The sequence below is a fragment of the Maniola hyperantus genome, chromosome 20 (assembly GCF_902806685.2).
Source record: "Maniola hyperantus chromosome 20, iAphHyp1.2, whole genome shotgun sequence".
Taxonomy (NCBI): domain Eukaryota; kingdom Metazoa; phylum Arthropoda; class Insecta; order Lepidoptera; family Nymphalidae; genus Maniola; species Maniola hyperantus.
In genome coordinates this window covers 12,903,845-12,927,696 of record NC_048555.1, presented here as the reverse complement: position 1 = coordinate 12,927,696, position 23,852 = coordinate 12,903,845, and the positions used below count along the sequence as shown (strand labels likewise).

General features: G+C 49.1%; 2 protein-coding genes across 2 annotated transcripts in view; one reads left to right on the top strand and one right to left on the bottom strand.

Moving 5' to 3' along the window:
• Nucleotides 1-23,852, top strand: part of LOC117991744 (small ribosomal subunit protein uS4) — a 100,205-nt gene that overhangs the window by 46,493 nt on the left and 29,860 nt on the right. The window lies entirely within an intron of this gene.
• Nucleotides 174-2,100, bottom strand: LOC138403741 (cleavage and polyadenylation specificity factor 73-like). The gene is made up of 2 exons (XM_069505485.1): nucleotides 1,941-2,100; nucleotides 174-1,575 (listed from the first exon to the last, which is right to left on the bottom strand). Exons 1-2 carry the CDS (start codon nucleotides 2,046-2,048, stop codon nucleotides 1,456-1,458), a joined length of 228 nt encoding a protein of 75 aa, XP_069361586.1. The 5' UTR covers nucleotides 2,049-2,100; the 3' UTR covers nucleotides 174-1,455.

The following is a 23,852-nucleotide window of genomic DNA, read 5'->3' as shown; positions in this document are numbered from 1 at the left end:
ACACAAGCATTGCGTAAGTGTGCGTGCATGTTGGACCAATCAGTCGCGAGCCAAGCGCTCGCAAACTACCGATCCGACTTAAACACAAGCACGAGCCACTCGCCTTCGTGAATTGCAAGAACTGTATCTATTTTATTATGTTTCAAGTCCAGGATATAATAAAATAACAAGTGCATAAGTTATCAATTTAATCATTTCATTTAACTTATATTTACACTTAAAAGTTAACCTATACAAAATGTGTACAAACAGTATCATTTCATTCACTATAAGGGTCAATTCATATTGATAGTCGAAACGAAGCAAGCGCAGGCCACATTGGGTGCGAAGCGAAACGAAACTATGTTCGTTTCGCTTCTCTCATGTCGCTACTGCGTTTTCATACTTCGGTTTACATCACGAACTACAGAGCTAAACTAAGCCAGCGATTCGTTCCTTAGTGAGCGAACGAAACGAACTTAATTTCGTTTCGTTTCGCTCCCAATGTAGCCTGCGCTTTATCTAGAATTTTACTTATATTGATCTCTATTGTTCTAGTTTCTTGCTGGTTCTACTCGGTAGGAAAGGCATTCCGAACCAGTGGTAGATGCATTTGACGATTCAAAAGTACTTGTAAAAGTTTAATAGAATAAAATATATTTTTATTTATTTATTTATTGGCTTCGATTCTGCGTCGATGTGAATCAACCCTTAGCATGTAACAGTACAGAGCTCTTGTGCACTAGAAAATTATATTTTACTAGCTTATGCTCGTGACTTCGTCTGCGTGGATTAAAGAAATTTCAAACCCCTATTTCACCCCCTTAGGGGTTGAATTTTTAAAAATCCTTTCTTAGCGGATGCCTACGTCCTAATAGCTATATGCATGCCAAATTTCAGCCCGATCCGTCCAGTAGTTTGAGCTGTGCGTTGATAGATCAGTCAGTCAGTCACCTTTTCCTTTTATATATTTAGAAGATTTTTGTTAAAACTTTGTGACACATGCATATAGGATGCCTTGGTCGTGCATGATGTTTTTTTTTTCTCCCGCATGAAATTATAAATCATTCATCCATCCATTTAATCTTTAGAATCCATAGTCTTTTTTATATTTTATTTGTTTTTTTAGTCTTCTTTTGCGGGGACCGTAATCTTTGGTAACACCAAGAAAAATTGGACTATAATGCGTAAAAATGACTTCTCACACGCCATTTTAACTTTATGTGACAGTCATGTCAAAATTACGATTTAATCCTTAACCCGTACTTTTGACATGTCAGTTGACCCACAGAGTTAAAATGGTGCGTGGAAGTCATTTTTACGGACTATACACATATTTTGCTTTGTGGCTTTTAATTATTGGCTTCAATATGTTCTTGGATTCTGCTGGGCTAAGTACACAAACGCTTTAAATAGTATCACATCACTCCACTCCACTCCCCTTCGCTCCGCGTCGCGGAGGTGGGGGGAAGGTTGTCAGGAGGTGAGCGGAGTGGGGGGCGGCGGAGGTTTGACCGGCGCAAGCGCAGCGTATAGCTTGCTGAGAGCCGAGTACACTGTTCGCTCTAGGCCTTCATCTTCTGTGCATTTCACTTCCTGTAAACAAGGGACCGTCTATTATTACACATCATCAACTACCATCGCTGGCCCACTACTGAGCAAGGATTGTAACAAAGAGATACTATACTAACTTTTTTCCATGGATTTGATAAAATCTAAATACATATATATAAAAGGAAAAGCTGACTGATCTATCAACGCACAGCTCAAACTACTGGACGGATAGGGCTGTTTGGCATGCAGATAGCTATTATGACGTAGGCATCCGCTAAGAAAGGATTTTTGAAAACTTAACCCCTAGGGGGTAAAATAGGAGTTTCAAATTTGTGTAGTCCACGCGGACGAAGTCGCGAGCATAAGCTAGTTGAATCATGTATTAGGTAAGAGTTTAAGAGTGTTACCATAGCGAGGAGGTCGATGTAGGCGCGCTTGCCGTCCACCTCCACATGGAGCTTGTCTCCTTTGAACATCTTTGGTACGGAGTCTTCGCCGAACATCTCTTGCAGCATCTCGATTACGCACTCCTGTCCCAAAGTACAAAAAAAATATCAAAACAGTAAATCGATGCCGTTTATGTGGGCATCGTAGCCTCCCACCAGACTAGAGGAAATTTAGAAATTATTAATTCCAAATTTCTCCTGCCGAGAATCGAACCCGGGATCTCCCACTGGTAAGGTCACAGCGTTCACCACTACTGCGCCAGGGAGCACTTGTTTTGTAGGACCTGTAGTACTCTGAGCAGAGTAAGTCGGCTGGGGCCGCGGACATAGGCTCCGGCATCTTCTAGGCAAGCGCGCTTCATCATAGGCTGTATCATCACTTGCCACCAGGTCTGATTGCAGCCAAGCGCTAGTCTATAATATAATAAAAAAACAGGTCGGCAATAGCAAGTCCAGCGTACTTGTGTCATTAGATGTCAGTACTTGGCAGCCTTACAGTGCGACAAGGCACTCTTGGCACTTGAACAACATTGACAGGGGGGCGCTGTTGGAGAATAAAGGCTTAGACTATTCAAACAAGAACAAAGGGGGCACTTGACGGCAACGTTACTTCTGATTTTCGCCACACGCCAAGAGGGCCTTGTCGCACTGTACATTGAACTCCGTCCAACCCGTTGCACGTTACCTTGAAGTGCATGCGGTCCAGCTTGGGCGCGAGCGGCAGGTGCGAGGGCGCGGGGAGCGAGGACGCGGCCAGCACGGCCGCCACCACCGCGTCCGCGTACATGTCCGACACGGGAGCGGCTTGCCACTGTATACACAGTTGTGAGACTAGTCGTCCAACCCGTTGCACGTTACCTTGAAGTGCATGCGGTCCAGCTTGGGCGCGAGCGGCAGGTGCGAGGGCGCGGGGAGCGAGGACGCGGCCAGCACGGCCGCCACCACCGCGTCCGCGTACATGTCCGACACGGGAGCGGCTTGCCACTGTATACACAGTTGTGAGACTAGTCGTCCAACCCGTTGCACGTTACCTTGAAGTGCATGCGGTCCAGCTTGGGCGCGAGCGGCAGGTGCGAGGGCGCGGGGAGCGAGGACGCGGCCAGCACGGCCGCCACCACCGCGTCCGCGTACATGTCCGACACGGGAGCGGCTTGCCACTGTATACACAGTTGTGAGACTAGTCGTCCAACCCGTTGCACGTTACCTTGAAGTGCATGCGGTCCAGCTTGGGCGCGAGCGGCAGGTGCGAGGGCGCGGGGAGCGAGGACGCGGCCAGCACGGCCGCCACCACCGCGTCCGCGTACATGTCCGACACGGGAGCGGCTTGCCACTGTATACACAGTTGTGAGACTAGTCGTCCAACCCGTTGCACGTTACCTTGAAGTGCATGCGGTCCAGCTTGGGCGCGAGCGGCAGGTGCGAGGGCGCGGGGAGCGAGGACGCGGCCAGCACGGCCGCCACCACCGCGTCCGCGTACATGTCCGACACGGGAGCGGCTTGCCACTGTATACACAGTTGTGAGACTAGTCGTCCAACCCGTTGCACGTTACCTTGAAGTGCATGCGGTCCAGCTTGGGCGCGAGCGGCAGGTGCGAGGGCGCGGGGAGCGAGGACGCGGCCAGCACGGCCGCCACCACCGCGTCCGCGTACATGTCCGACACGGGAGCGGCTTGCCACTGTATACACAGTTGTGAGACTAGTCGTCCAACCCGTTGCACGTTACCTTGAAGTGCATGCGGTCCAGCTTGGGCGCGAGCGGCAGGTGCGAGGGCGCGGGGAGCGAGGACGCGGCCAGCACGGCCGCCACTACCGCGTCCGCGTACATGTCCGACACGGGAGCGGCTTGCCACTGTATACACAGTTGTGAGACTAGTCGTCCAACCCGTTGCACGTTACCTTGAAGTGCATGCGGTCCAGCTTGGGCGCGAGCGGCAGGTGCGAGGGCGCGGGGAGCGAGGACGCGGCCAGCACGGCCGCCACCACCGCGTCCGCGTACATGTCCGACACGGGAGCGGCTTGCCACTGTATACACAGTTGTGAGACTAGTCGTCCAACCCGTTGCACGTTACCTTGAAGTGCATGCGGTCCAGCTTGGGCGCGAGCGGCAGGTGCGAGGGCGCGGGGAGCGAGGACGCGGCCAGCACGGCCGCCACCACCGCGTCCGCGTACATGTCCGACACGGGAGCGGCTTGCCACTGTATACACAGTTGTGAGACTAGTCGTCCAACCCGTTGCACGTTACCTTGAAGTGCATGCGGTCCAGCTTGGGCGCGAGCGGCAGGTGCGAGGGCGCGGGGAGCGAGGACGCGGCCAGCACGGCCGCCACCACCGCGTCCGCGTACATGTCCGACACGGGAGCGGCTTGCCACTGTATACACAGTTGTGAGACTAGTCGTCCAACCCGTTGCACGTTACCTTGAAGTGCATGCGGTCCAGCTTGGGCGCGAGCGGCAGGTGCGAGGGCGCGGGGAGCGAGGACGCGGCCAGCACGGCCGCCACCACCGCGTCCGCGTACATGTCCGACACGGGAGCGGCTTGCCACTGTATACACAGTTGTGAGACTAGTCGTCCAACCCGTTGCACGTTACCTTGAAGTGCATGCGGTCCAGCTTGGGCGCGAGCGGCAGGTGCGAGGGCGCGGGGAGCGAGGACGCGGCCAGCACGGCCGCCACCACCGCGTCCGCGTACATGTCCGACACGGGAGCGGCTTGCCACTGTATACACAGTTGTGAGACTAGTCGTCCAACCCGTTGCACGTTACCTTGAAGTGCATGCGGTCCAGCTTGGGCGCGAGCGGCAGGTGCGAGGGCGCGGGGAGCGAGGACGCGGCCAGCACGGCCGCCACCACCGCGTCCGCGTACATGTCCGACACGGGAGCGGCTTGCCACTGTATACACAGTTGTGAGACTAGTCGTCCAACCCGTTGCACGTTACCTTGAAGTGCATGCGGTCCAGCTTGGGCGCGAGCGGCAGGTGCGAGGGCGCGGGGAGCGAGGACGCGGCCAGCACGGCCGCCACCACCGCGTCCGCGTACATGTCCGACACGGGAGCGGCTTGCCACTGTATACACAGTTGTGAGACTAGTCGTCCAACCCGTTGCACGTTACCTTGAAGTGCATGCGGTCCAGCTTGGGCGCGAGCGGCAGGTGCGAGGGCGCGGGGAGCGAGGACGCGGCCAGCACGGCCGCCACCACCGCGTCCGCGTACATGTCCGACACGGGAGCGGCTTGCCACTGTATACACAGTTGTGAGACTAGTCGTCCAACCCGTTGCACGTTACCTTGAAGTGCATGCGGTCCAGCTTGGGCGCGAGCGGCAGGTGCGAGGGCGCGGGGAGCGAGGACGCGGCCAGCACGGCCGCCACCACCGCGTCCGCGTACATGTCCGACACGGGAGCGGCTTGCCACTGTATACACAGTTGTGAGACTAGTCGTCCAACCCGTTGCACGTTACCTTGAAGTGCATGCGGTCCAGCTTGGGCGCGAGCGGCAGGTGCGAGGGCGCGGGGAGCGAGGACGCGGCCAGCACGGCCGCCACCACCGCGTCCGCGTACATGTCCGACACGGGAGCGGCTTGCCACTGTATACACAGTTGTGAGACTAGTCGTCCAACCCGTTGCACGTTACCTTGAAGTGCATGCGGTCCAGCTTGGGCGCGAGCGGCAGGTGCGAGGGCGCGGGGAGCGAGGACGCGGCCAGCACGGCCGCCACTACCGCGTCCGCGTACATGTCCGACACGGGAGCGGCTTGCCACTGTATACACAGTTGTGAGACTAGTCGTCCAACCCGTTGCACGTTACCTTGAAGTGCATGCGGTCCAGCTTGGGCGCGAGCGGCAGGTGCGAGGGCGCGGGGAGCGAGGACGCGGCCAGCACGGCCGCCACCACCGCGTCCGCGTACATGTCCGACACGGGAGCGGCTTGCCACTGTATACACAGTTGTGAGACTAGTCGTCCAACCCGTTGCACGTTACCTTGAAGTGCATGCGGTCCAGCTTGGGCGCGAGCGGCAGGTGCGAGGGCGCGGGGAGCGAGGACGCGGCCAGCACGGCCGCCACCACCGCGTCCGCGTACATGTCCGACACGGGAGCGGCTTGCCACTGTATACACAGTTGTGAGACTAGTCGTCCAACCCGTTGCACGTTACCTTGAAGTGCATGCGGTCCAGCTTGGGCGCGAGCGGCAGGTGCGAGGGCGCGGGGAGCGAGGACGCGGCCAGCACGGCCGCCACCACCGCGTCCGCGTACATGTCCGACACGGGAGCGGCTTGCCACTGTATACACAGTTGTGAGACTAGTCGTCCAACCCGTTGCACGTTACCTTGAAGTGCATGCGGTCCAGCTTGGGCGCGAGCGGCAGGTGCGAGGGCGCGGGGAGCGAGGACGCGGCCAGCACGGCCGCCACCACCGCGTCCGCGTACATGTCCGACACGGGAGCGGCTTGCCACTGTATACACAGTTGTGAGACTAGTCGTCCAACCCGTTGCACGTTACCTTGAAGTGCATGCGGTCCAGCTTGGGCGCGAGCGGCAGGTGCGAGGGCGCGGGGAGCGAGGACGCGGCCAGCACGGCCGCCACCACCGCGTCCGCGTACATGTCCGACACGGGAGCGGCTTGCCACTGTATACACAGTTGTGAGACTAGTCGTCCAACCCGTTGCACGTTACCTTGAAGTGCATGCGGTCCAGCTTGGGCGCGAGCGGCAGGTGCGAGGGCGCGGGGAGCGAGGACGCGGCCAGCACGGCCGCCACCACCGCGTCCGCGTACATGTCCGACACGGGAGCGGCTTGCCACTGTATACACAGTTGTGAGACTAGTCGTCCAACCCGTTGCACGTTACCTTGAAGTGCATGCGGTCCAGCTTGGGCGCGAGCGGCAGGTGCGAGGGCGCGGGGAGCGAGGACGCGGCCAGCACGGCCGCCACCACCGCGTCCGCGTACATGTCCGACACGGGAGCGGCTTGCCACTGTATACACAGTTGTGAGACTAGTCGTCCAACCCGTTGCACGTTACCTTGAAGTGCATGCGGTCCAGCTTGGGCGCGAGCGGCAGGTGCGAGGGCGCGGGGAGCGAGGACGCGGCCAGCACGGCCGCCACCACCGCGTCCGCGTACATGTCCGACACGGGAGCGGCTTGCCACTGTATACACAGTTGTGAGACTAGTCGTCCAACCCGTTGCACGTTACCTTGAAGTGCATGCGGTCCAGCTTGGGCGCGAGCGGCAGGTGCGAGGGCGCGGGGAGCGAGGACGCGGCCAGCACGGCCGCCACCACCGCGTCCGCGTACATGTCCGACACGGGAGCGGCTTGCCACTGTATACACAGTTGTGAGACTAGTCGTCCAACCCGTTGCACGTTACCTTGAAGTGCATGCGGTCCAGCTTGGGCGCGAGCGGCAGGTGCGAGGGCGCGGGGAGCGAGGACGCGGCCAGCACGGCCGCCACCACCGCGTCCGCGTACATGTCCGACACGGGAGCGGCTTGCCACTGTATACACAGTTGTGAGACTAGTCGTCCAACCCGTTGCACGTTACCTTGAAGTGCATGCGGTCCAGCTTGGGCGCGAGCGGCAGGTGCGAGGGCGCGGGGAGCGAGGACGCGGCCAGCACGGCCGCCACCACCGCGTCCGCGTACATGTCCGACACGGGAGCGGCTTGCCACTGTATACACAGTTGTGAGACTAGTCGTCCAACCCGTTGCACGTTACCTTGAAGTGCATGCGGTCCAGCTTGGGCGCGAGCGGCAGGTGCGAGGGCGCGGGGAGCGAGGACGCGGCCAGCACGGCCGCCACCACCGCGTCCGCGTACATGTCCGACACGGGAGCGGCTTGCCACTGTATACACAGTTGTGAGACTAGTCGTCCAACCCGTTGCACGTTACCTTGAAGTGCATGCGGTCCAGCTTGGGCGCGAGCGGCAGGTGCGAGGGCGCGGGGAGCGAGGACGCGGCCAGCACGGCCGCCACCACCGCGTCCGCGTACATGTCCGACACGGGAGCGGCTTGCCACTGTATACACAGTTGTGAGACTAGTCGTCCAACCCGTTGCACGTTACCTTGAAGTGCATGCGGTCCAGCTTGGGCGCGAACGGCAGGTGCGAGGGCGCGGGGAGCGAGGACGCGGCCAGCACGGCCGCCACCACCGCGTCCGCGTACATGTCCGACACGGGAGCGGCTTGCCACTGTATACACAGTTGTGAGACTAGTCGTCCAACCCGTTGCACGTTACCTTGAAGTGCATGCGGTCCAGCTTGGGCGCGAGCGGCAGGTGCGAGGGCGCGGGGAGCGAGGACGCGGCCAGCACGGCCGCCACCACCGCGTCCGCGTACATGTCCGACACGGGAGCGGCTTGCCACTGTATACACAGTTGTGAGACTAGTCGTCCAACCCGTTGCACGTTACCTTGAAGTGCATGCGGTCCAGCTTGGGCGCGAGCGGCAGGTGCGAGGGCGCGGGGAGCGAGGACGCGGCCAGCACGGCCGCCACCACCGCGTCCGCGTACATGTCCGACACGGGAGCGGCTTGCCACTGTATACACAGTTGTGAGACTAGTCGTCCAACCCGTTGCACGTTACCTTGAAGTGCATGCGGTCCAGCTTGGGCGCGAGCGGCAGGTGCGAGGGCGCGGGGAGCGAGGACGCGGCCAGCACGGCCGCCACCACCGCGTCCGCGTACATGTCCGACACGGGAGCGGCTTGCCACTGTATACACAGTTGTGAGACTAGTCGTCCAACCCGTTGCACGTTACCTTGAAGTGCATGCGGTGCAGCTTGGGCGCGAGCGGCAGGTGCGAGGGCGCGGGGAGCGAGGACGCGGCCTGCACGGCCGCCACCACCGCGTCCGCGTACATGTCCGACACGGGAGCGGCTTGCCACTGTATACACAGTTGTGAGACTAGTCGTCCAACCCGTTGCACGTTACCTTGAAGTGCATGCGGTCCAGCTTGGGCGCGAGCGGCAGGTGCGAGGGCGCGGGGAGCGAGGACGCGGCCAGCACGGCCGCCACCACCGCGTCCGCGTACATGTCCGACACGGGAGCGGCTTGCCACTGTATACACAGTTGTGAGACTAGTCGTCCAACCCGTTGCACGTTACCTTGAAGTGCATGCGGTCCAGCTTGGGCGCGAGCGGCAGGTGCGAGGGCGCGGGGAGCGAGGACGCGGCCAGCACGGCCGCCACCACCGCGTCCGCGTACATGTCCGACACGGGAGCGGCTTGCCACTGTATACACAGTTGTGAGACTAGTCGTCCAACCCGTTGCACGTTACCTTGAAGTGCATGCGGTCCAGCTTGGGCGCGAACGGCAGGTGCGAGGGCGCGGGGAGCGAGGACGCGGCCAGCACGGCCGCCACCACCGCGTCCGCGTACATGTCCGACACGGGAGCGGCTTGCCACTGTATACACAGTTGTGAGACTAGTCGTCCAACCCGTTGCACGTTACCTTGAAGTGCATGCGGTCCAGCTTGGGCGCGAGCGGCAGGTGCGAGGGCGCGGGGAGCGAGGACGCGGCCAGCACGGCCGCCACCACCGCGTCCGCGTACATGTCCGACACGGGAGCGGCTTGCCACTGTATACACAGTTGTGAGACTAGTCGTCCAACCCGTTGCACGTTACCTTGAAGTGCATGCGGTCCAGCTTGGGCGCGAGCGGCAGGTGCGAGGGCGCGGGGAGCGAGGACGCGGCCAGCACGGCCGCCACCACCGCGTCCGCGTACATGTCCGACACGGGAGCGGCTTGCCACTGTATACACAGTTGTGAGACTAGTCGTCCAACCCGTTGCACGTTACCTTGAAGTGCATGCGGTCCAGCTTGGGCGCGAGCGGCAGGTGCGAGGGCGCGGGGAGCGAGGACGCGGCCAGCACGGCCGCCACCACCGCGTCCGCGTACATGTCCGACACGGGAGCGGCTTGCCACTGTATACACAGTTGTGAGACTAGTCGTCCAACCCGTTGCACGTTACCTTGAAGTGCATGCGGTCCAGCTTGGGCGCGAGCGGCAGGTGCGAGGGCGCGGGGAGCGAGGACGCGGCCAGCACGGCCGCCACCACCGCGTCCGCGTACATGTCCGACACGGGAGCGGCTTGCCACTGTATACACAGTTGTGAGACTAGTCGTCCAACCCGTTGCACGTTACCTTGAAGTGCATGCGGTCCAGCTTGGGCGCGAGCGGCAGGTGCGAGGGCGCGGGGAGCGAGGACGCGGCCAGCACGGCCGCCACCACCGCGTCCGCGTACATGTCCGACACGGGAGCGGCTTGCCACTGTATACACAGTTGTGAGACTAGTCGTCCAACCCGTTGCACGTTACCTTGAAGTGCATGCGGTCCAGCTTGGGCGCGAGCGGCAGGTGCGAGGGCGCGGGGAGCGAGGACGCGGCCAGCACGGCCGCCACCACCGCGTCCGCGTACATGTCCGACACGGGAGCGGCTTGCCACTGTATACACAGTTGTGAGACTAGTCGTCCAACCCGTTGCACGTTACCTTGAAGTGCATGCGGTCCAGCTTGGGCGCGAGCGGCAGGTGCGAGGGCGCGGGGAGCGAGGACGCGGCCAGCACGGCCGCCACCACCGCGTCCGCGTACATGTCCGACACGGGAGCGGCTTGCCACTGTATACACAGTTGTGAGACTAGTCGTCCAACCCGTTGCACGTTACCTTGAAGTGCATGCGGTCCAGCTTGGGCGCGAGCGGCAGGTGCGAGGGCGCGGGGAGCGAGGACGCGGCCAGCACGGCCGCCACCACCGCGTCCGCGTACATGTCCGACACGGGAGCGGCTTGCCACTGTATACACAGTTGTGAGACTAGTCGTCCAACCCGTTGCACGTTACCTTGAAGTGCATGCGGTCCAGCTTGGGCGCGAGCGGCAGGTGCGAGGGCGCGGGGAGCGAGGACGCGGCCAGCACGGCCGCCACCACCGCGTCCGCGTACATGTCCGACACGGGAGCGGCTTGCCACTGTATACACACTTGTGAGACTAGTCGTCCAACCCGTTGCACGTTACCTTGAAGTGCATGCGGTCCAGCTTGGGCGCGAGCGGCAGGTGCGAGGGCGCGGGGAGCGAGGACGCGGCCAGCACGGCCGCCACCACCGCGTCCGCGTACATGTCCGACACGGGAGCGGCTTGCCACTGTATACACAGTTGTGAGACTAGTCGTCCAACCCGTTGCACGTTACCTTGAAGTGCATGCGGTCCAGCTTGGGCGCGAGCGGCAGGTGCGAGGGCGCGGGGAGCGAGGACGCGGCCAGCACGGCCGCCACCACCGCGTCCGCGTACATGTCCGACACGGGAGCGGCTTGCCACTGTATACACAGTTGTGAGACTAGTCGTCCAACCCGTTGCACGTTACCTTGAAGTGCATGCGGTCCAGCTTGGGCGCGAGCGGCAGGTGCGAGGGCGCGGGGAGCGAGGACGCGGCCAGCACGGCCGCCACCACCGCGTCCGCGTACATGTCCGACACGGGAGCGGCTTGCCACTGTATACACAGTTGTGAGACTAGTCGTCCAACCCGTTGCACGTTACCTTGAAGTGCATGCGGTCCAGCTTGGGCGCGAGCGGCAGGTGCGAGGGCGCGGGGAGCGAGGACGCGGCCAGCACGGCCGCCACCACCGCGTCCGCGTACATGTCCGACACGGGAGCGGCTTGCCACTGTATACACAGTTGTGAGACTAGTCGTCCAACCCGTTGCACGTTACCTTGAAGTGCATGCGGTCCAGCTTGGGCGCGAGCGGCAGGTGCGAGGGCGCGGGGAGCGAGGACGCGGCCAGCACGGCCGCCACCACCGCGTCCGCGTACATGTCCGACACGGGAGCGGCTTGCCACTGTATACACAGTTGTGAGACTAGTCGTCCAACCCGTTGCACGTTACCTTGAAGTGCATGCGGTCCAGCTTGGGCGCGAGCGGCAGGTGCGAGGGCGCGGGGAGCGAGGACGCGGCCAGCACGGCCGCCACCACCGCGTCCGCGTACATGTCCGACACGGGAGCGGCTTGCCACTGTATACACAGTTGTGAGACTAGTCGTCCAACCCGTTGCACGTTACCTTGAAGTGCATGCGGTCCAGCTTGGGCGCGAGCGGCAGGTGCGAGGGCGCGGGGAGCGAGGACGCGGCCAGCACGGCCGCCACCACCGCGTCCGCGTACATGTCCGACACGGGAGCGGCTTGCCACTGTATACACAGTTGTGACACTAGTCGTCCAACCCGTTGCACGTTACCTTGAAGTGCATGCGGTCCAGCTTGGGCGCGAGCGGCAGGTGCGAGGGCGCGGGGAGCGAGGACGCGGCCAGCACGGCCGCCACCACCGCGTCCGCGTACATGTCCGACACGGGAGCGGCTTGCCACTGTATATACAGATATTTTTTGAGTTCTGTACTATGAATGAAAAAACGGAACCCTAACGGCCTGCGTGGACGAGGGACTATATAGTCCGCAAAGGACAAAAAACCGGTCCGGTCAAGTGCGAGTCGGAAGAGGAAGAGTTCCGTACAAGAAATATACAAGTTGTTCGCGCCACAGGCATTTAGTGACGTTTGATTTTGTGTATGACAAAAGTCGTTAGTCATTGTAAAATCATCGTCAAAAAAAGACAAATTTTTGTGCAAAATAAAGTAGTGTGAACCAAATCAAACTAAATATACAATTTTAATTATTTTAAAACAAAAAGTTTTAAAGTTATTTAAGAGAATAGATGAAAATTTTCGTATGCGGAAGGATCTGGACACCCACTATTATTATCCCAAAAAAAAACTCCACCATTATGTGATCAATGGAAAGAGGTCGTTACCTCTTTTCAATCTCACTCTCTCAGTAATAAAACAAAATACAAGTAAAAGAAAACGGTATTTTTTTATTAATGCAAATATTTAAACTAGATGGCGTTGTATTAATTTAGATTGCGGTAGTGTACCACGTTCGCGCTTCCATTACTTCGTACAGCTTCTTGTAGTGTGCAAGTTTATTGGCGACAAACGATAGAAATTTATGAAGAGATGCTTAAAGAGGCATCTTCCAGACTTCCATTGCGAGTCGACATTATTGTTGATTTGAGATAGGGATGAGACATACTTGCTAAATTCAATACCAGGGCTTCCAAGTATACGTAAAAATACCAGGCTCTAAAACCAGGTTTTAAAATACTTTAAAGTATTAAAAGCATAGAAAATCGGACCGTGTTTTCATATGTATTAGGTGCACAATCCTATTTGTGATGAAAGACTTGCAAGTTCGAAGCCCCGGCCCTTCTCATAACCCTTACAGTACGCGCGGCGAGAGTTTGGCTTTGACCGTTATTGCGCAGAAATCAGAAATTGGGTATCAACGGGCAATTAGTGGGGTGCGGGGCGGGTGTGTAGGCGCACGCGGTGCTCTGATTGGCGCTCCACTGCTCCAGTCGTTCCCTGCCTCTGTTTGTACAATCACGTTCACAAGTGAATTGCTATTTTCGTTAATTGTTTATTATATAAGAATCTGAATAGCACTGCTGCTAAGACTTTTTTTTAATGTTAACTTTTGTATTTAATAATTATTTTAAGTTTTCTTTTGTTTGTATGTACCAATTTTACATGTATCTTGGAATAAATAATTTTATTAAAAAACAATTATTTAGAATTTTCATCGCTGTCTCTGTAAACTTTAAAAGGAAATAAACATTTTATATAAGTAAAATAACTATCAATAGTTTTAATAAATGAAGAAGTTTATCTATTTCGTATTATTTTCTAGCATTATTACCACTGTACATGAATTTTGACCCACTCAAATATCCAACCTGGTACATAAAAAAGGAAAAGTATTGTGTGCGTGACAGTACCCATGCGCAGTAATCCCCTCCACCCGAAGGTCAAAGCCAAACTCTCGCCGCGCGATCTGTACTTTTGGCTTTGCCGTACTCAGGTAAAAAATACGTTGAAGGTCGAAGTCTTTTTATGGCATATGAAATCGATCCGTGTTCTCATACATATAAAGTCCACAATCCTATTTGTGAGAAATACTTGCAAGTTCGAAGTTTTTTTACTGCTGTAAGGGTGGTAAATTGGGCGGAATAGAAATATACCCGGATACGGAATAATCTACCACCTTACAAAGATTAGAGGAAAAAAAAAAATAATTTTAATTTACTTTACTTGATCTATCTACCTAGTAAAGAATAGAAGCTAGCCGTCGACTCCCTTGTAATGCATATGAGGTGTTATAAATGAAATTTGCTAGATGTTAGGCAAAATTGTTTTTAATGTAACTTTTACCGGGGTCGCTTAATACATAATGATGGCTAATAATGCTTAGTTATTCTAGCTTAATGCCAAGACTTAATTTAGATACATTAGAATGCCTTAGGTAGATAGTACATAAGATCTATGTTTTAAATTTAAGATGCCATTGGCATGGAATAGACAATGACACAGTAAAATTCATAAAATTGTTTCAAAATAAAAGCTCAGTAGTAAAGACAGGGTTCTTACTGTACACATACACTAAGAAGGTTCACTAAACTGTTCCAGGATACAAACATTTGCTTACTTGTAGGTGCGAAGACTGCAAGGTAGCTGGACGGCATCGGCCAAGCTCCCAAAACTCGATTTAACTTGATTCTTCACAACCGAAATGTTTCATTACAAAGATTTTCACCAAGTCTTATCCATAGAAATTAAGTTGCCAACGTGAATGTGCAAAAGAAATAAATACGGAAAACGAAAGCAAAAAAAACGGAAAACCGAAAACTAAAAACGGAAACCCTGCAACAAAGAAAAAACAAGATTATAATTTGTGCTGTGTGAAAATTTCGACACGTGGAATTTTCCCGATCAAACACAACTCACCTATTGAACTCCTGGCCACCAATGGTTTTCAGGAGTCCACCCACAACCCATTATCCTCATTTATTTGGGAAGGTAAAATAACTGGAACTGAAAGGGAAATCATGAAATTAGGATTTTCTCTAACCAAACCGCCATTTTGTCGAATCCACATTACTTGATTTTTCACTCACCATAATTGATGAAACATTGAAATACGTTAGGATGACTAAATTTATAACTATTGTATTTTCCCAGGCGAAGCCATGGGCGAAAAGGAGTGAGATTTTCCTGGAACGAAAAAATTCGTCTTCACATGTTGACTCCAGAAAAATTCTAAATCTCACCAATCGGTGTTGCCAGACGCAACCCGAGTGTGGCCGCTCTCATTTAGTTTGATCATGAAGCCAATTCATTTTGAATATTTGCGGAACCTAAGGATATATTATAAGAACCGTTTTGTTAATGACTTAACAATAAACAAATGATATTATGGTTTTATTTAATTATTTTGTTTTATTTTTACGACAATTGACAACGAAGCAAACGCCATCTATTGTGGCTCGAATGAACTCTGAACATCGACCCACGCGTAGTTCTGCACCTTGATGCTAGGTGGCACCAACATACTTTGAACAAAATTGATTTTTATTAAAAACGAAACGCTAGTTAGTAGTTCAAAATTTACAACGTCACAATACTTCCCCTCCTACGAAAAGGTTCAACAGGTTGAACCACGCTGCCCTCAGCGTCATCCAACAACTACTAACAATTTGCCTGAAACAAACAAGAAAAACACAGAAGTTACGCGTGAACGCACATCTACTACTAACAAGGAAAATTGTCTAACAAAATAAATATACTGATAACAGTGTAAGGTTTTATACATTATACTTAACTACACAACCCTAACTTCTAAAAAGAATATATACAAAAAACTTCATGGTGTCTAAGACACTTGAGTGGAAACATCTTGGCATCATTCTTCAGCTGACTGATAGAATGCGTCTAGGCCTACGGTGGTTCACTCTTTTAAACTACCATCGTAATATTTGTTACTCAACAAATACGGAAAATCTGGTTGTGAACGGGTCCATCTGATATGGCAACCGTTCTCTATCCCATTCGGAAAAATAAAACCGAATCAAAATCGGAATATGAGAAAAAAAAAACGAAATAACTCTCCTAGAAAATAGATCTCGGAACAGAATCGGAAAAAATAACAGAAATGATCCATTATCTAGAAGGAAAACGAAAACAAAACACAAAACCCCCCCTTTTCGTTATCCCCAAAGTACGATATTTGCATTTTTACTTTCTCAACCGGTTGGTCTACCACAAGCATTCCAATCATCACATATTCATCCCTACATACATCCACTACATTCCTCCTCAACTGAACCATGGTAATGTAACTGTTAACTCAGAACATCACTACACTCATACGAATTCCTAATTGAATATTGATAACTTAAATATTCAAACAGTTTAGACCAAACTAAGTAATGGCAAATATCTACTTCTTAATATCCTTAATATGCCAAGTGCCTATTGGGTGGTTGTCAGCTACTCTAACTAGTTCGTAAACCAAAGGTGACAAAACCTTGACAACCCTGCACTTTTCATACTTAGGTGCCAGCTTAGCTGCGAAAAAATTTGTAGCGTCGCTTTGTGGATAGGTCTTTTTCCACACTATATCCCCAACAGAATAGCTTGCAGACCTACGCCTTAAGTTGTAATGCGTTGCATACTCTGCATGAGCCTGAAACAAATTTCTCCTAACCTGACCAAATATGTCCTCCAAAGTTCCAAACTTTCCTGCGTATTCCTCCCTTGGAATTCCGGCCTCGTACTCCTTATCCGTGTCCTTATAGAAGGAACCATTTAAAACCGGTTCTCTAGCGTGGACAAGGAAGAACGGGGAGAATCCAGTGGATTCATTAACCGCACTGTTTATGGCGAACTGGACCTTGTACAGGTTTTCGTCCCAGGACCTGTGGTTATCTTTCACAAAAGCGGCTACAGCAGTCATAACAACCTTATTGTACCTCTCAACAAGGTTAACTTGCGGAGTGTACAGTGGTGTGTAGTGTAATTTCGGAATATTATAACGCTTAATGAGATTACGGAATTCAGATCCTGTAAATTGGGACCCATTGTCCACAATCACAGTCTCTGGAACACTATGGTTCAAAAATACAAAATTCTCTAGCGCTTTAACAACAGCGGCACCTGTGGCACGCCGTAACGGAAACAACATTGTATATTTCGAAAAACAACACGTCACCACCAAAAGAAATGTAAATCCTGATTTAGACCTAGGCAAAGGTCCGACTAAATCAGCCGAAATGACCTGAAAAGGTCTCTCGCAGACTTTAGGCTTCCCAAGCAGACCTGGAGTGGCTGATGTCGTGTGTTTATACGCAGAGCAAGTATCACAATTCTTAACGTACTCAACCACGTCCTTATACATACCACGCCAAAAATATCTGAGGGATAATCTGCGATGAGTTTTGAACACACCAAAATGACCTGCAGTTGCATCTGCATGGTTTTGTTGCATAATTCTAAGGATGTCGTTCTTGTGGACTACCTCTTTCCAGTCGAACTCACTGAGAAGCTGGTATTTACATTTACTGTAACGATATAGTTTATCGTTCAAAATACAAAAATTCGGAAAATTTGCTGGATTGATTTTACAGCCATTAAATGTTTTGTCATACCAGTCATCTACCAAAACTTGTTGACTAGAGTTATCATTACGATCACCAACTACATCTACGTGTATGAGTCTCGACAAGGTATCCGGAACTACATTATCACAACCCTTCCTATGTTCGATAACAAAATTATACTGTGATAATCTACAACCCCATCTGGCGAGTCGTCCTGAGGGATTTTCTAAATTTAAGAACCACTTTAGGGATGCATGGTCTGTGATAATTGTGACTGGCTTGGAACCAAAATAAGCCTGAAATTTCTCCACTGCAAAAATCACAGCTAGAGCCTCGCGTTCCGTCGCGCTGTAATTCCTTTCGTTTTTATTTAGGCTCCTACTGACATACGCAATGGGATGATCGCAACCATCGGTTTCTTGCGTCAGCATACCGCCAACACCATATGCAGAAGCATCACAATGTATTTTGAATGGTTTTTCAAAATTCGGTACCGCAAGAACAGGTGCGGTTACCAACGCATTCTTCAATGTATTAAATGCTACCTCTGCCTGTTCGCTCCACTCAAATTTAGGTGCGTTCTTTCCTTTACTCGTTAGTCTATTGAGTGGTGCAGCGATGGTTGAAAAATTCCTAATAAAGCGCCTGTACCAAGAACAAGTGCCTAGGAAAATCTTTACCTCCTGTGCAGTTTTTGGGGTCGGAAAGTTCAAAACTGCGGCAACTTTTCCAGGATCTGTGCGTAAACCAAATTCATCCACTATATACCCTAAATATTTCAAAGAGTTTCTAAAAAAATTACATTTTTCAAAATTTATGGATAGTTGAGCCATTTTTAGTTTATCCAGAACTCTGTTTAATAAAATTAAATGGGTTTCAAAATCAGCAGAACAAATAACAATATCATCTATATAACAAAATACTATTCCATTTTCAATATCACTACAAAAATTTTGATTAAATAACTGGTCCATTAACCTCTGCTGTCGTGCTGGTGCACCGCATAGGCCAAACGGCATGACTTTAAATTTGAATAACCCTCTACCAGGAACTGTAAAACTGGTTTTTTCCTGAGAGTCGTCAGCTAACGGAATTTGCCAGAAACTTGAACTTAAATCAATCGATGATAAAAACCTTGCCTCTTTCAAGCTATCTAGAATTTGTGGAATGTACGGTATTGAGTATGAATCCCCCTTTGTCACTGAATTTAATTTCCTGCAATCTAGGCAAAATCTCCAGTCTCCATTTGCCTTTTTCACTAAGATTGCTGGGTTATTCCAAGGGCTTTCACTCGGAGTAACTACGTCCATTTCCAGCATCCTATCTAACTCTTTGCTTAAAGCTTCCTTCTTTTCGGGAGAAAGTGGATATTGTTTTATTTTTATTGGCAAGGCATCACCGGTGTCAATAACATGTTCAATTAATTTTGTTCTACCCAATCCAATTTTCTCTGAAGAAATATCTAAAAATTTATTTACTACAGATTGGGCTAATTCTTTCTGTTGAGATGATAAGTTTTCAAAAGAAGTGATGGTATGAATTTGTTCATTATCAATCGCACAAATATTGTAAAATTGAGAAGGTGCCTTAATTAATTCTAAATTATCAAAAATGCCAGGGGCTAACTGAAATGTTTTCCAAAAGTCACAGCCAAAAATAACATCCGCTATTATAGAGGGTACTACAAAAAATTTTATTATGTGAGTTACGGAATTATAAGTAATCGGAATAAACATATAACCCATGCAATCAAGTTTGTCTCCATTTGCCACTGAAAATGTGGTATCAATACTGCTATGCAATTTATAACCGAATCTCAAAAAAACCTTGTGCGCCTGGTTACCCAAAATTGACGCGCAAGCACCGGAATCTAGTAAACCTGTAATCTCAAAACCGTCAACAAAAACCTTTAAATATGGCCTAAAGTCTCGTTTATCCACTGAATACAGAACTGTGTCAGGTAAAAGGGATGTTTTGTTGTTAATGACCAAGTTCTTTACTTGTGTCTCTGCACAGTTCTTACTAATTAGTTTTTTGAATTTTTGTCCGGAGCGGGTTTACTAATCGCCTTTTTACTACAACTTGGACATGTCTTTACTGTAAAGTTCTGACGTCCACACGAAAAACATCTAATAAATTTCGGAACTGTCCTGCAAAATTTAAAGGAATGGTTACCCTTGCCGCACTTGTAACATAGTTGTTTATTTGTTTTCGTAAAATCAGTGCCTTTACTTGTATCAACCTTAGGTGCAGGTGTGACTGAAAGTGTGTTTATCTGTTTTGTCACTTGTTTGTAAGCAAACTCTGAACTTAAAGTTGCCTTACTGTTAGTAGGCTCAGAAAATAAGGCGGAACGCTGCCTCGCAGCCTCTAGTTTGCGACACTTTTCCTTCAACATTGCGACAGACTTAATGTCAACAAGAGCTAATTGTTCTGAGTAAAAAGGGCGAATATTATGTAATAAAATTTGTAACTTTTGTTCTTCGGAAAGTGGTGTTGACAACCTTGAAAACATGCCAAACATTACAGCGAAATAGATAGACACAGGTTCTTCAGAGCCTTGTGTTCTTGCTCGAATTTCACCTAGCAACCTGTAGTCATAATCTACTGCATCAAATTCCTCTAAAAATAAAGTTTTCAATTCTGACCAAGACGAAACTTGACATTTGTTGCCTCTGTACCATAACAATGCTCGGCCTGTAAAAAGATGAAATGCAGAAAACAAATAATTTTCCATCTGAAACGCCATAAGATCTTTTATATTCCTCAACGCGTTCGATGAAACTGCGCGGATCACCCTGTCCGTTGAAATGTAACTTCCACTTGGCAACATTTTTATCACCAGTGCAGTCAACGGCGGTACTCTCGGAATCCAGTGATTCGTCGTGAGACGACTCATTGTCAGCATCTAATCTGGAAATCAAACTCTGCAACTTTGTATGTAATTCACTCTTCCTACTTATTAAGCTGAGTTCGGAACACTGTATTCTCAAAATTCTAAAGTACAAATGTGAAGCTAAAGCTTTAGACCTACAGAGGGCATGTCTATCTTTAGTGTCAGAACACTTTTTTAATAAATCTTCTAAGTCTTGAAGTTTTTTAGTAATAACCCCTAACTCACTTTCAGAAGAGAAATCTGTCTCTAAAATTGATTCAGAAGGAATTTCCTGAATTAATTGTTTAACTGTTTCTTTAAACCTAGCACTGTAGGTGCTGGAGTTTCGGAACGAATGGATACCTCATAACACAATTCGTCCTTCAAAAGTGAATGAAACTGGGCAAAAGTCTGTTCCATTGTGTTAAGTCAAAACACATTTAACAAAATATCGAGCTTGTGTAACTGTCTATGTTTAGCCTTATACCAATTGGTTAAACACAAACACAAAAGAAGTTATTTAAACTATTAAATATACACAAGCAAAATACACAACAAAAACAATATTCTTAAGTCTATCCTAACCTATTTTATCAATTATGTTCCTATTCCAAAATATTGTTAATAATACAAGCACATATTATTACTATAGTAAACAAAATATAACAAAATAAACTTCCCAAAATTGAATAAATGATTGTAAGGTGCAGTATCACCTTTATGAGTACACAGTGTGTTACAACCTTTACAATTACAAAAGTAAACAGGCAGCAAAGTTGCAATGAACTCTGACTAGCATATTATCTTTCAAAAAAAAACAAAGAGATTGTGCAATGGTTTGATGGCTGTTACTTTACACTTTTAACACATAACCTAAAATACAACAAAATCTGTTTCTAAATGTCACTTTAAACTACCAGCATTCAATTAAACTTAACATGTTTTGTGTGTGAAGTAGCTTTTATCATAACCTTAACACAGCTCTAAACAAAATTTCAACAAAATAATGAAGTATCAAGTCACTGACAAAAAAAAATTGTTCATAACTTCATACTTAAACTTAATGTAATCTCTGAATATAGTTTATATATTTAGTTTCACAAGTTGTAACTCTTAGTATTTATAAATGTATGTGTGTAACTAGTTAACAGGACATAGCGTTTCAAAACTTTAATTATACTAGGTTACCGGAATTTTCAAACATAAGATGTACTTACTATTGAAAGCAATACCCAACAACAACTCAGTTAAGCAATGTTTATTACTAAACTGAAGGCAAACATTCACTTATACACCTCCAAGGTAAGTCGATAACATAATTAAACGGCATAAGCACCATTTATAATGTGTTAATTAAATAAGAAAAAAAAACCAATGTTGGACTATACTCAGAAAATTACTTAAACTATCAAACAAAATTTCTAACTATTAGTTATTATTTAGTTAGTTAACCATAAAAACAGCTTAGTGCTCTTTGCAATGTGTCACTACTTAGAAAATTGTACAATCAGCGGAGTACATTTCATAAAATTCACAAAATTTCTCAAAATATACTGAAATAACTATATAAAAAAAACGTTCGGGCGCCATTTGTAAGGGTGGTAAATTGGGCGGAATAGAAATATACCCGGATACGGAATAATCTACCACCTTACAAAGATTAGAGGAAAAAAAAAAATAATTTTAATTTACTTTACTTGATCTATCTACCTAGTAAAGAATAGAAGCTAGCCGTCGACTCCCTTGTAATGCATATGAGGTGTTATAAATGAAATTTGCTAGATGTTAGGCAAAATTGTTTTTAATGTAACTTTTACCGGGGTCGCTTAATACATAATGATGGCTAATAATGCTTAGTTATTCTAGCTTAATGCCAAGACTTAATTTAGATACATTAGAATGCCTTAGGTAGATAGTACATAAGATCTATGTTTTAAATTTAAGATGCCATTGGCATGGAATAGACAATGACACAGTAAAATTCATAAAATTGTTTCAAAATAAAAGCTCAGTAGTAAAGACAGGGTTCTTACTGTACACATACACTAAGAAGGTTCACTAAACTGTTCCAGGATACAAACATTTGCTTACTTGTAGGTGCGAAGACTGCAAGGTAGCTGGACGGCATCGGCCAAGCTCCCAAAACTCGATTTAACTTGATTCTTCACAACCGAAATGTTTCATTACAAAGATTTTCACCAAGTCTTATCCATAGAAATTAAGTTGCCAACGTGAATGTGCAAAAGAAATAAATACGGAAAACGAAAGCAAAAAAAACGGAAAACCGAAAACTAAAAACGGAAACCCTGCAACAAAGAAAAAACAAGATTATAATTTGTGCTGTGTGAAAATTTCGACACGTGGAATTTTCCCGATCAAACACAACTCACCTATTGAACTCCTGGCCACCAATGGTTTTCAGGAGTCCACCCACAACCCATTATCCTCATTTATTTGGGAAGGTAAAATAACTGGAACTGAAAGGGAAATCATGAAATTAGGATTTTCTCTAACCAAACCGCCATTTTGTCGAATCCACATTACTTGATTTTTCACTCACCATAATTGATGAAACATTGAAATACGTTAGGATGACTAAATTTATAACTATTGTATTTTCCCAGGCGAAGCCATGGGCGAAAAGGAGTGAGATTTTCCTGGAACGAAAAAATTCGTCTTCACATGTTGACTCCAGAAAAATTCTAAATCTCACCAATCGGTGTTGCCAGACGCAACCCGAGTGTGGCCGCTCTCATTTAGTTTGATCATGAAGCCAATTCATTTTTGAATATTTGCGGAACCTAAGGATATATTATAAGAACCGTTTTGTTAATGACTTAACAATAAACAAATGATATTATGGTTTTATTTAATTATTTTGTTTTATTTTTACGACAATTGACAACGAAGCAAACGCCATCTATTGTGGCTCGAATGAACTCTGAACATCGACCCACGCGTAGTTCTGCACCTTGATGCTAGGTGGCACCAACATACTTTGAACAAAATTGATTTTTATTAAAAACGAAACGCTAGTTAGTAGTTCAAAATTTACAACGTCACACTGCATAGAAAATTGGACCGTGTTTTCATATGTTTAAGGTGCACAATCCTATTTGTGAAGAAAGACTTGCAAGTTCGAAGCCCCGGCCGTTCTCATAACCCTTACTTTTGGCTTTGCCGTAGTCAGGTAAAAAATACGTTGAAGGTCGAAATCTTTTTATGACATATGAAATCGATCCGTGTCATCATACATATAAAGTCCACAATCCTATTTGTGAGAAATACTTGCAAGTTCGAAGTTTTTTTACTGCATAGAAAATTGGACCGTGTTTTCATATGTTTAAGGTGCACAATCCTATTTGTGAAGAAAGACTTGCAAGTTCGAAGCCCCGGCCGTTCTCATAACCCTTACTTTTGGCTTTGCCGTAGTCAGGTAAAAAATACGTTGAAGGTCGAAATCTTTTTATGACATATGAAATCGATCCGTGTCATCATACATATAAAGTCCACAATCCTATTTGTGAGAAATACTTGCAAGTTCGA